A 13,607-nucleotide genomic window follows, 5' to 3' on the forward strand; every position below is an offset into this window, starting at 1 on the left:
TGTTTTACCTTGGAAGCACCAGTCTGTAGCGGATTAGTGCTCAAAGGGGAGATGAAGAAATCGAGGGTCATCAAAGTGTTGAAATGCTGCATGTTGAATCTGTCTACCTTTGCTTGGTGGGTAATAAAAGACACGTAAAAAGGGAGGCAAGGTCAGAGTATAGGTTAAATTGGTTTCAGCAGTTAAGATAAAAAGACAGCGTTAAATATGTAACACTAGTGGATTTCAGGTGTTTGAATAGACACAGCAGGAAGGTGTGGCTTTATAAGTCATTACTGTCACACGGGACCAATTACACAACATAAGCTGTGTCTCAATTCAGCATCGTCTGCTCCAAAGTCCGTATTTCAAGACTGAATACGTCATTTAAATTCGACGAGACTGTCCCAATCTGGAGGCTTCTCCAAATGCGGCTGTGAAATGTGACCCTCGGCAGCCCTCGCTCGCTATCCTACAATCCACTTTGGGTTGGTTAGTTTAATGGTGCATTCATGTGGTCCTTCTCACCTCATTAGTATGGGGGAGTATCACATGATCATGTCATATTTATCAGGCCTTTTCCTTCATGTGGTCTTCAGTCGCTGTTGATAATCAGGCTGTTGGAGAAAAATGTTATGGATACTTGAGTTAACTTGTCTATCATGTTACGGTGAAATGTTAAAACTCCTGCTGATGACTTCAGTAGGAAGCTGATGTTTACCTCTTCATCGTCTTTTTAGGGCAGCGTCCAGTTGATTAATTTGAACAAGCTGAGAAGAACTATCTGAATGCTTTATTAATTTGGTCTCTACTGTCTAATTTTGAGAGATGCAGGTTCAGCCACGTCTTCAGCTCCTCGGGAATGTAGCCCTGAGTTGGATCTGTAGTTGGACCAGCACACTGTACTTTGTGTTCTTTAGTTTGTCTTGAGAGTTCATATTGTGTGATCATTCATATCCTGTGTGCTGCTTTTGATTTTAAATTATTCCCATGTAGGGATTTGGTGTAAAAGACCGTTGATCCCAAGAACTTAAATTCTCTTTTGCCAGCCTGGTCTTGACTCAGGTAGTCTGAGTAAATGCGTGGGCTACTCAGTCTCAAAGGACTAGTCTGATACAGGTTTTGGAAAAAAATAACATTAGCGTGCTGCTTCTGTCCTCCACAGTCTGAATGTGAAAGTGCCATGTGGAGTAGCTAACTAAACTCTCACAAGTTATTTGCCAGCTTATGATTTGTCATAAACCAAACTCCATGATTTCTTGCCTTACAATCAGAAGAAGTGGGGAAGTTTATATAAAAGAAAGAAAGCATGCAATACTGTAAAAGTGGAATTTTGGCCAGGAAATGTTAAGTAGTAGAAAGTTAGATCATTGGGCAGGTGGCTCACTGTTGGCCCTGTGTGACCACATGTTCGGCCCTTCGCGGTGCTTTGCTGGTCCTTTCAGCAAGCCTCTCAGAATGTGACTGAAACAATAAATTAAGAATAAGGAAAGTAAGATTATTCCAGGGAGTAGAAGTATGTGGCATTTATCATTTGCCATTTGTTGCTGAGCAGCTGATAACATCATAGCCTAGAAAAAATGTCTAGCTTCATGTAACAGAAGCTAGCAAGCTGCCTAGATTGCCTGGCCACATGTCTGACTGGAGGTTAATCTTGCCACTTTTGAGTTTACCGCACTGCGCAACAACTGCGTCTGGTGGGAGCTAGCTAGCGGCACTGCTCATATATATCCGATTACCGCGAGTAATGCCATCCCGACGCAACAGTGTTGCTGTGAAAATATTGTGCCTAGCCCCAGGTCTTCCCCCAGGTAGCCCTGATGAGTAAGTAGCTCAATTTTAAGCTGCAAACCCCCGTTAACTGTGTGTGTAACCATGAATGCAACTAAGCATGTTAACTATAGGCCTGTTTCCACCGCAGGAACTTCGGGGTAATTTTACGGGGCCGGGGCCGTTGGTGCGTGTCTCCAGCACAGGAACCACCCCCGAAGGACAGAGTTCCAGAACTTTTACAGGGGCTAAACAAGTCCCTGCCTCGGAGTAGGTACTCAGAATGGCCCCGAGAAACTCCTGGCTGGGGCTTGGGGGTTACTTGGTGCTGATTGGACATACTCAAGGCGGGTTGTGACGTTTTGTAAATAACAACATGGTTATCGTAGATTAGCTGGGCTAAGCGTTAGCGGTGTCTGTAATAACGCCGATCACAGTCTGTGAAAAAAATATTTTTTCTAGCGGATATCTTAGTTACAACATGATTGAGCGATCAAAGCAGTTTTGTGTTGCTATGTGTGGTATTTATTCAGTTTTGGGAAATCACGATGTCTAGAAAGCATCAGCTGACAGGGACAGCTAACAGCAGCAGCAAAGCTAACATCAGGACGTCATCTGTTAAAAGCCTCCCGTTGTCGGATACGACATGAAACTACTCCAGTTAGCTCATTCATCTTGTAACTAAGACATCCGCTGGAAAAAATGTGTTTTTTACAGACCGTGACCAGAGTTATTACAGACACTGCTAATGGCTAACGGCGTCTCTATGCCCCTACGTCGCCCCGGTCAAAATGGTCGCACAACGATTACATCACATACAGAGCCCAGTAACTTTACAGGAACCTTCCTCCTACTCCACTCTCTCAGTGGAGACACGGCGGTTGAGAGGGCCGAGCGAGAGGATGTTCCTGTAGTAGTTCCTGCCCCCCAAATAGTACCAGGAACTTCTTCAGTGGAAATGGGCCTAATGCTCTGTTAGCACTGTTAGCAGTGTCAGAACGGCTAGTGGTGCTAACATAGTTACAGTGCTGGAGGGGTTTTACAGCTCAAAATGAAGCTGCTTATTTACTTGGGCTACATGGGAGGAGATTGGAGTGGGCTTTCATTTCTCCGCAGTAACGCCGGGGCGGCTTTACCAGCAGTAATCTCCAAATGAGCACGTCCCTAGCCAGAGTAGCCAGGTGTCTTTTAGCAATAAAAGTGAGACATTTGCATCACAAAACATTAAAATTTCATCACCTCTACACTGATGATGCTTTGAAATTGGGCAGTAAAGCTCGATGAGTCAGTGGAGCGCCAGACTAAAAGAAAAGGCCTCTTGTATTTCACATCATTTGCATTTTTTTCTTAAAAATTAACTGGTTAGTTACTAGTTAATGTTAGTGTCGGGCTTTCAAAAGCAAAATGAACCAAAGCTTAGTTTTTAAGCAGTTAAATTAGCAAATTATTATCCGCAGTTATTTTCTTAAAACCCTACTGTTATGTCACAAGGTACAAAGAAACTAAAAAAATTAAAGAACCAGGCAACGAGTAAATAAAGTATTGTCACGATGATATGAGAAAAAAATAGATGGGCTAGCTAACACCCAAGCTAATGCAGCTAACTCTGAAAGCTAGCCAATCATAGCTGTGCAGGATGTCATTGTTAACCTGTGTTTGCTGATACTACATCATAAACAAATGTGTAACTTTGTATGGGATGTCTTTGCCTCTCGGCTTGGTATTGTTGCCAACTTCAGTGCCCTTACTGACTCAGTTGTTGTGCCACACGACGAATTAGTTACTCACCAAAGCACCTCTGAGACAATATTTAATGCTTGACAAAATTTGAGATGTATGTGTCATCTGAAAAACTTAAAATTTCTTAAATGAATCTCCACAGTTAAAAGAAAGCATTTGTTCCCCTCAGACTTTAATCAAATCTAAATTAACAGATCAATATCCAAAGCTGTCGTATCCCCAGTTATGACATCATCTGGAGAGTCAGGCATGATCCTACACGATGAGTCCAAATGTACAACTACATATGTATTGATGTGTACACAAGGACAGTGCTGGAAGCTGTATGTTAACCTCGCTTCCAGGATAGCATTAACTGTTTTGTGCGAGTGTGCCTGCTCTCAGAGCAGCACTCAGGCTCTTTGCAGCATTATGTAATCCCCGACCTTCCACTTCCCTCTTCGTAGCCAGTGGTTTTTGGCAGACATGTGCGTCTTAGCATGAGGGGGTGTTGGTTTCGACCTGCGGTTACAGCATGGGTGACAGCAGTTTTGAGGGGGTTAAGTGGTTGAGAGTTCCTGGTTTCAGTCTGATGTCTCAATGGAGATATTTTCTGGGGTTTTCTGCGTGTGTGCGTGTGTGTTGTTTTTTTTTTTTTTTTTTTTTTTTTTTTTTCCTGCCGCTATTGTAGCATTGTCAGCCAGAGAAATCTCATAGTATCCGCATGTGCTCTTGCAGTCTGCATGTCTCCTTTCAGGGTCTGGCTGCTGCGACTGCTTTAATGGATGGATGATGCAACTCCCCTTTCCTCTCTCTACCAGGCGGCAGTGTGTGTGTGTATGCGTGTGTGTGTGTGTGTGTGTGTGTGTGAGTGTGAGAGTGTGTGTGTTTTAGAGCAAGTGAGAGAGAGACATAGAGAGGGGGATGTCGCTGAATGAAGCTTAGCCTGGATGTTTGCCCTGCAGGGTGGGTGGTTGCTAGGCAATGGCAGTGTGTTTGTTTTATTTTTAGAGAGAATCACTGCTGGTGAACATAACAGATTTCTCTTTGTCTCACACACATATGTGAACACACTTTCTTACCATACATGAACATATAGGCTACTTGTAAGTGGCATTGGCTGCTGGTGAGAGCTGTGTAGAGGGAATCCTGTTGATACAATCATGTAGCAGAAAAGCAATAGAAATGTGAATGGCGTGGCCCACTGCCCCACCCTGGACATGAAATCTAAACCGGCCTGGCGTATTTATAGAGCGTCTTTTTCTCGCACATAGTCTATGACACTGCACACATGCGCAGAGCACACACACACATACACGTTCCTCTGAAACCAGCTGTAGTCACTCCTCGCATGTACCAGCCTTTTTTGGGCACATGCCTGTCATGCCGTGTGTGTGCTCATGTGGGAGGTAAATGCAGAGCGAGAAATCAATATGTTGAAAAAAAGACGTGCTCAGGGCGCTTTCGATTTTTATCGCTTTTTATTGATTTCAAGATCTCATGAGTGCTACACCAGCCGAACAATACATACTGTAAGTAGCTCCATACTGCAGCAGTTGCTGACATTTAGGTCAAAATTGATTAGGATGATGGGAAAATATAGTGCAGGTCAAAACTGCCAAAGATATGGCGAAAGGCGGTTAAGCATGAGGTGCTGCGAGTGTGTTCAGGTACAGTTTTTAGTCAATACGAACAAAAATGTCTGATGTAATGATAAGATAAGATAATATCTTCTAAAAAATAAAGACATCACTCTTGCAATTTTTAATACCTTTTCATGTCGCTGATTAGAATATTCCTATGTTAAATTTCCTTCTGAATACTACAGCAGCAGTCAGGCTTGTTGGGGCTGATATTGGTCACACTTTCATTCAGATCACCTATTATACAATTTTTTTTTTACAAACATTTCCACATTAGAGGTCTTGGAAAAGACTCTCATTCTCATTTGAAGTGTGACCTGTGTTATTTTCAAATCTGATTCGACCAAAATATTACATCGACAATAATACATTCTTAAGGAATTGTGAAGTTTTGGGCTGATACTGATGATTTTTTGTTGTTGTTGATTTTGTTTTTGTTGTTAATTATTCCCCCTTTGGTGCCAGGGAAACAAAGATATCCTAATTTTAAAAACTCATAATCTTTGAGCAAGCACAAATTCAACCATACAAATCTATGGAACAATCTTTAAGGAAACCTTCTTTCTCATAAAAAAACATATTCAAAAATGGCTTCAGAAGCGTTTTTACGCTTATGTAATTCCTTCTCAAATATCTATTTTATATTGTTGTGAAAACAACAAATTTCTCCTTTTAAACAACTGTAATTCTTCAAGTCTCTCACCAAATACTAAATTTTACAGTTTTACATTTTAATATATCATGATGATGTCATAATTTACCTTCGCTCAATACTTATTTTTAACTAATAGAGCTTGAATGCATCGTAATGTAACTCTGCCAGCATTCTCCTCGTGCCAATTTCAACATGGATTTTGTCGCTCACAGTGTAGCATTATCAGGGCAAAAACAGGGTCGTCTCCTGGCGCTACGATGATGAATTTACTGTGTCCTTTCATCTCAAAGGCGTCCTGAAGGGGGGATCACTTTTAACCAAACATATCCATTAGCTGTGTTAGCTTATCACTTGCAACAGAAAAACGCAGTGTTGTCCAGTAAAGAGTTCAACCTGGCTCAGCTACCAGGACAAGACAAATTAATTCCCATTCAGCTCCTTGCAGGTGAGAATTTCACACCCTGCTGATTCACTAATGTCACACTCTGTATTCTGCCAACAAGTTAGCTAATAGTATTAGTTACCTTGTGTTCAGAGTGAAAGAGGCTCTGTGTGCTCAAAGAAGCTTTAACGCTGCAGTGTAATCCTCAGCTCTGTGGTTCCTCCTCTGCTATCTTTGTCTTGTTGTCAGGATCTCTGGCTCTCACCATCCATTGAGTAATTAAAAGCACTCTGTAATCACAGTGTGAAGCAGCCTACTGAACTACTGACACCAAGAACTGCTCATTTACGGAGGGATTTATTGTGTCAAGGATATTATTATAAACTATAAAAGATTACGTGATCTGACAAAAGAGGTCAGTTTTGCTTCACTCACATTTGTAATGCTTTAGGCCCCGATCTCACAAAAAGCATTCTGTAGGTTGCAAAACGTGAGGCGCACCACACTGCCTTTTTTTTATTCCAATTGAATGCCACTAGCGAGAAAAAAATGCTTGCTGCGCCTTTTTGTTGTTGCTAGGTAACCACTGACTCACCTCCTTATTCTAACCTTCCTGTGTGATCAATCTACCGTTTATTTATTTTCGTTATTTGACAGTAATTAGTATCTAGTTCCTGACATGTTGAGGCAGAGGGTACTTGCTGTAGCTCTGGTTGAGGGTGAGAGGCTGTCAGTAAATAGTTTGTTGGGCACAGGGAAACAGAGATCTGTGTGGGTACATGAGACCCTAAAAAAGAGGGTGGATCATGGGGAGTACCATCAGTTGGTCCAGGAGCTTCTCCTCCATGATGGATGTTTCCAGGCATATTTTAGGATGACTCAGGGGCAGTTTGACAACCTGCTGTGTATCACTGGGCCGTATAGCTCTGGGTATCCAGCAACTGCTACTGCAGTTTCTCCTCCATTGTTTACCAACTGTAAACTTGTTGTCATGACCACAGAAGGCCCGCCTCTCAATTATCTGATTGGACAATGGGAAGAAAGAGTTTTTCAGCTCTGAGTTGTAGTTTTCTCAACTCGAGGAGCTCAGAGCGCTCCGGCAAAAATGCCCGGCACTTAGAGTGCAGAAGCACGAGGCATGTCGGAATGCTAAAACCGTGAGGAAAAAGTTTGTCATTAAAATAAAATACAAAAAGCCACTTCCGGCTGCTAAAACGCTTTCTGTGTGATCAGGGCCTAAAACGTTAAATGCAAAAATAACCCGGGGCACTAAATTATGATGGGCAACAAAAATTTGTATAAGATATGTTAGAAATAGTCAACAAAATTATGGATTTTGTCTATGTTGCGTATTAATTCAATTTATATAGTTCATGAACACAAACAAAGTCAAGTTAACTAAAGTGTTATTGTAATGCTTTCTTCCTTTCTTCTCAGAGTTCTTATTTATACTATCACATTAACTACAGCTATGATAAGGGTTCTTACTTTTTATGTGAAAGTTGATCAACTTGTTATGACCTGCTGGAATTTGAAATTTAAAGTCTATAAGCAAACAGACTGTTTATCTGCAGTCTAGAGACGCAGCCGACCCTTTATAAGCCATTAGACCTTTGAGCTAGTTTGCCTTGTTGTCCAGCACCAGTCCAGTTGACCTGTCAATAAACAAGATTAAGCCAGTGTAATGTTGTTGTTTGGTGGAGGACACTGGTGAGCAAAGCCGTCCTGAGTGGACAGTAATGACACCAAAGCCCCTGAAAAACACTGTGTTGAAGTATTTTTGGTAAAGTAACTAACAAAGTCAAGGCTGGTTGCGGTCTTTGTACAAATTTGAATTCATCCAAATGACATTCATTTCAAATTCATTTCATCTTGATTTTTGGTAAGTGACAGCCCTACTAATGACATCAACTAACCACATTTTTAAATATCTGAAAATGTGAGAATTTATATAACTTTTATTCTGATTATAGCCCGACTGATACAGAATTTTGAGGCTGAAAAATGTCGACGTATTGAGTTTATATTTTTCAAGGTGTACCATTCATTTAGAGCACTGATGAAATATATATATAGATATACTGTTTGGTTATTTATAGCACCACATTTTCGGAGCGCAGAGCGGACTCTGGGCACAGACGGAGCATCAGATCGTCAGGCGCAGTTTATTGCGTTTGCTCTTAAAGTTTGCTTTCACTCGCCTCTGAAGCAGCTGCTCTTATCATCTATCAATCTGATCTGATCAGCTCTGGTTGGATCAACTAATGAATTATCCACCTCACGACTCAAACTGCTGAGGGGAAAAAAAAAACAAAATTCATGTTGCGTCGTGTTGTATTCATGGACCTGCAAAATCCTCAGAAGTTAGAGAGGGGACACATAATGATACACAGGAAAACACACAGACAAAAAACATGAATGAAGAAATTAACAAAAAAAAACAATTAAAACATTTTGTCTGAAGTTTGAAATAATTTATTTAATTTCTTTGGATATAGGCTGTTCACTGTTTGGGGTCTAAGTGACTGCTATAACCTATTTACCTATTAAAGCAGAAAGACATAGGAATTGTACAGCTAATATGCACTCCTCAGTATTTAATGTATCTTAAATCACCTCTTCATCACAATATTAAAGAAGGTTATCACACATTGCAGATTTTCCTGATATTGTTCTGGCTAACATACACCGATCTCTAATAGGATAATATTGACTGATTTATTGGTCTAGCTTTATTCTGTATGTCGTGGTACAATGGTGAATTTGGATAAAAGTGGCTGACTTGGTGAGGGATCGTCTTTGTCCTCTCTGGTGACGGTGTAACCGAAATTGTGTTTCTCTCTTCTCTCTCCCTGATTAATCTCCAGCTATAGGCAGCAATGGGTGCATTCCTGGACAAGCCGAAGACGGAGAAGCATAGTGCCCACGGTGAGGGCAATGGGCTGCGCTATGGCCTGAGCTCCATGCAGGGCTGGCGGGTGGAGATGGAGGATGCCCACACAGCTGTGGTGGGCCTCCCCCATGGACTCACCGACTGGTCCTTCTTTGCTGTCTATGATGGTCACGCAGGCTCCCGGGTGGCCAACTACTGCTCCGGCCACTTGCTGGAACACATCTTGTCAGGAGGGGCCGACTTCAGTTCCGGATCTGGCTCCGTGGAGGGCGTGAAGGACGGCATCCGCTCGGGCTTCCTGAACATTGACGAGTACATGCGTAGCTTCTCTGACCTGCGGCAGGGCCTGGACCGCAGTGGATCAACAGCAGTGTGCGTGTTGGTCAGCCCGACCCACCTCTACTTCATTAACTGCGGCGACTCGCGCGCCGTGCTGAGTCGAGACACCAAGGTGGGCTTCTCCACCCAGGACCACAAGCCCTGCAACCCCCGCGAAAAGGAGCGCATCCAGAACGCTGGCGGCTCAGTCATGATCCAGAGGGTAAACGGCTCCCTGGCTGTGTCCCGGGCCCTGGGGGACTACGACTATAAATGTGTGGATGGTAAGGGCCCTACGGAGCAGCTGGTGAGTCCTGAGCCTGAGGTGTGTGTGTTGGAGCGGGCGGCCGAAGGAGACGAGTTTGTGGTGCTGGCATGTGATGGAATCTGGGATGTCATGTCCAACGAGGAGCTGTGTGAGTTTGTCCGCTCACGACTCCTGGTGTGTGATGACCTGGAGAAGGTCTGTAACTCAGTGGTGGACACCTGTCTGCATAAGGTAAGCTTTCATTTCACACATGTGAGGTACATAAGAGGGGAAAGTGTAAACATGGTTACCTGCTTTAACTTGAAAGTTAAATTGTTAAAATCCAATGTGGTACATGTGACAGAGCTGCCTTACAAGTAGGACTAGAGAGTTCGACAGATTATTATGACGGGGATTCTGCTGGTTGTTACTGATATTAAAACAAATAAATTGTTAAATTGCCCCTGCAGACATGTTTTAATACTACTACTATTTTATTCAACATGGTTTCCCTAGATAATAGTTAAAACAGTCTCAAAAGGGGCTAGAAGCAGATCTGCCCTTTATCCCTCATTGAGAAATTGTGGATCTGGCTTCCGCCTCGCCCACCACAACGACTCGACTAGGTATAACTGCAGCTGGAGCAGCTTTGTGACCCACCCTCTAGCTACATGACTCGCCCATTATGCCTACACATCAGGCCAGGATCGCCCCTTTGGCCCGAAAATGGAAGCCCCACCAAAAAATGCTAAGCTAGCGATTAGCTAGCTATGAAGTATTAGGTTAAAAGAGAGGCTGTTAAGGGTAGGGTAAGGCTACAACTCATTACTAAAAAGTGAATCGCGTCTTCATGTATTACGAATCATAAAGTGGATTATTGCGACATTTGGCTTCATATTTCACGACAGTGTTGCGTTGTTGCAGGGTTCAGATGTGCGTCACTGGGTTTGTCTTGTACTAGTGGTGGGCACGGTTTGTAGGGGCATGTCGTGTACCCTACCAACAAATTGTGTCTGCAGCTATACATGTCTCCTGCTGCTTGCAGTAGGTTTCACTTTCTCCAGTGCTGCTCGAGCGAGGTTGATATCATGCAACACGATGGCAAGCATTAGCGTTCGAAGAAACAGCCGTACATATTAGACCCAGACTCGGATGAGCAGTCTGTTGTGCACCAAAATCGGCGACTAGCAGACGTGTCAAAATGGTGGAAAGTGCAGTTAGCATCATATATTTGTTTATGTTGTGTGTTAGCTTGTTAGCTTGTGGGCTGCCTTGCAGTGGCTGACACAGTTATGGTTGTTAATAGTTGTGAAACATGCAATTATATCTGCTACGATGGGGTTTAGGTAGATAGTGGCTAGGATAGGAAGCTTCAGGATAAAACTGCACTCTCTACCATGTTTGCTGTCAAAACTTTCACTATGTTTTTTTTAATTAATCATTTTTCAAATATAACAGTACAATGTTCATATACATATTTCATTATATAACATTGAAAAATGATCTCAGTATCGCATGTCAAACAGCAAAATCAAATGTAAAAGAAAAGACAAAAAATTGATGCATAACATGAAATAGTATGAGGGAGATGATAACCTAGGTATAATACACCTTTTTTGTTTTGATTAAATATTATTTTACCAATTATTTGAGAGGTTGTAATAGCTTTTTTTATTTGTTGTTATCTAAACAGAGGCAAAGAGATATTGTAGTTCAACAACTCTGCTCTCAGTACTGACCTGATCTGCTGATCTGCACTGGAGGTTTCAGGTTTTTTTGCTGGTGTTGTGTCGAAGTCTGTTCGGTCAATATGTGTTTCCTGTATTAGACAGCGATTTTTCGTGTTAGTGACGTACCTAATCTAGCTTGCTGGGTGTATGTTTGAGTCTCAGATTTTAGGGAAGTGCGCAGACACTGCTCCCTTCAATGGAAAAATGTAAAAACATCTCTCGACTGATAATGTAAATAATAATGAAAATTATAAAATAAGTCTATCATAAAAAAACCACATCAGAAGTTTACAAAATGATGTGGTTGTTCAGTAAAACTTAACTCATCTGTGAGAGATCATATAAATCAGGTGATGAATAATGCATCATTGCTCTCACTTCTGTCCCTGCTCATTGCTTCTCAACTATCGATCCAAGAAAAAGCAAGAATCACTTTTTTCCTCAGCTGAACTTGTCCACCACTCGGTCCACATCTTGGACTTTTTGCCTCCTGTGTATCATCTATTTTGTCTGAGTACTCCAAGAACCAGCAAGTGCACAGCAGCCTAGTTATTTTTACCTTCCTAGATGGGTTATCTCAAGTAACAGCCACACGCTGTCATAAATCACCTCTGCTGCCACTGCCTTTTGTGATGTATGTGACACTGTACACTTACAGAAAGTTACTCTGACCACGTTGACTTTTACAAGGTAATGACAAGGTGACTATCCACTGGTTTAAGGCCAGATCTGTGTCTTGTTTATAGGCTAACTGTCTATGTGTCCTATAAATGCCAGTTAATATGCTGTCCAGTGTGCTTGAGTTGTTTATGAATAAAGATCTTAGAGCTGGAGTGATTTGTCGATTAACAGAGAATTAATCTCTTAAAATGCATCCAACGTACTCTGACTGTTAAAAATCCTTTATTAATACATGGATATCCAACACGTTTCGACTGGAGAGTCTTCATCAGAGTCGTTGTCAGAGAATTTATCACCTTTTTCTTTAAGCAGAAATGCCAAATATTTGCCAATGCTAGTTTTCCTGTAAGCCTTTTCTGCTTTTCTTTGTCCCATTTGATCCTAAATTAAAGATTTTGGACGACCGATCTGACAAAATAAATGTGAAGATGTCCCCTTGTGCTTTGGCAAAATGTGATGGACACTGGTCACCATTTTCAAAATGTTTCATAGACCAAAATCAAAGTAATCGTCAAGTTAATCATTAATTTAAGTGGTTGGAATTATCCTCCAGTAACTCTGTGTCTAAAAGGTACAAGTTTTTATCGGCAACATGTCAAACTGTTTATTACGAGGTTGTTTTTCCATCATTTTTCTGTATTGAAGAAAATTTTGAGAACATGCTGTTAGCTTGTCTGCTGCCGTCTCCAGGTCACAAACTATCCGTCTATTATTATTGTAGAAACAGTTTTCCGTAAAAGATCAAGAAAGACACACTTTCTTAAAGATGCCTTTTGGAGTTTTCTTGTGAACAGACGTTATATTAACATTCAGTGTTTCTCATTCTGTGTGTCCTTGAGGTTTAACAAACATGTTGAATACATTTCCTTTTGTAAAGCTTTTTTTTTTTTTTTAACATTTTGGGACCTGCATTGTTTACATCCATGTTTACTTGCTTCTGTCTTTGCTGACGCATTACTGCATATCTGGGCTATGACTGCCATTTGTAGGCCAGGGATGTTCCTGGCGACTAATTTCCCTGTGGACTAAACAAAAATTTTAATTAAGACTAGTCGACTAGTCTAAGAAAAGGAAAACGCTCAGAAAACAGTCAAAATTTAGCACAATTTACTGTTAAGTATTTGAAATATTGTCCCAAAAAATATTGTGTGCATTAAGAGCCCTTTGAAGCCTTTAATCACAATCCTCAACAACCATGTCGGATTTTAAAGACGCTGAAGTATGAGACACTTTGCGCCGAACATGCTACCTTGTTTTCATTTTCTACATCAAAGAACTGCCAAACCGCGCTGGTTTTGTGAGAGAACATCTTTCTTATTTCCCACCGTGCTGTTATAAAACGCCAGTCTATTCGAGCATTACCGCGGGGAGGGGGACTGCTGTCTGACGGCTCTGTAGCACCCACTGGTGGCAGGCGGCTGCATGACAGTTAAGCTGCCTTGTACATGAATAAAACACTAATTGGTTTAACCGACTAATATTTCTGGTGCTGACTAGCGAGGGGGCGGACGTTTAATCGTCTAATTGCGCGCATCCCAATTGTAGACCTGTAGAATGAGGTGAATCCATTGGCAGAAGGGGTGGGCGATT

The 13,607-nt window shown here is 41.8% G+C and overlaps 1 protein-coding gene across 2 annotated transcripts in view; it reads left to right on the forward strand.

Annotated features, from left to right (window-relative positions):
* ppm1bb (protein phosphatase, Mg2+/Mn2+ dependent, 1Bb) overlaps window positions 1–13,607 on the forward strand; it is a 34,677-nt gene that overhangs the window by 6,550 nt on the left and 14,520 nt on the right. For both annotated transcript variants that reach the window (XM_033611201.2, XM_033611200.2), the window contains exon 2: window positions 9,016–9,858. In XM_033611201.2, coding sequence (XP_033467092.1) covers window positions 9,028–9,858 — 831 coding nt within the window. In that variant the 5' untranslated portion in view covers window positions 9,016–9,027. The remainder of the gene's footprint in view (window positions 1–9,015; window positions 9,859–13,607) is intronic.

Source organism: Epinephelus lanceolatus, chromosome 21 (assembly GCF_041903045.1).
Source record: "Epinephelus lanceolatus isolate andai-2023 chromosome 21, ASM4190304v1, whole genome shotgun sequence".
NCBI classification, from domain to species: domain Eukaryota; kingdom Metazoa; phylum Chordata; class Actinopteri; order Perciformes; family Serranidae; genus Epinephelus; species Epinephelus lanceolatus.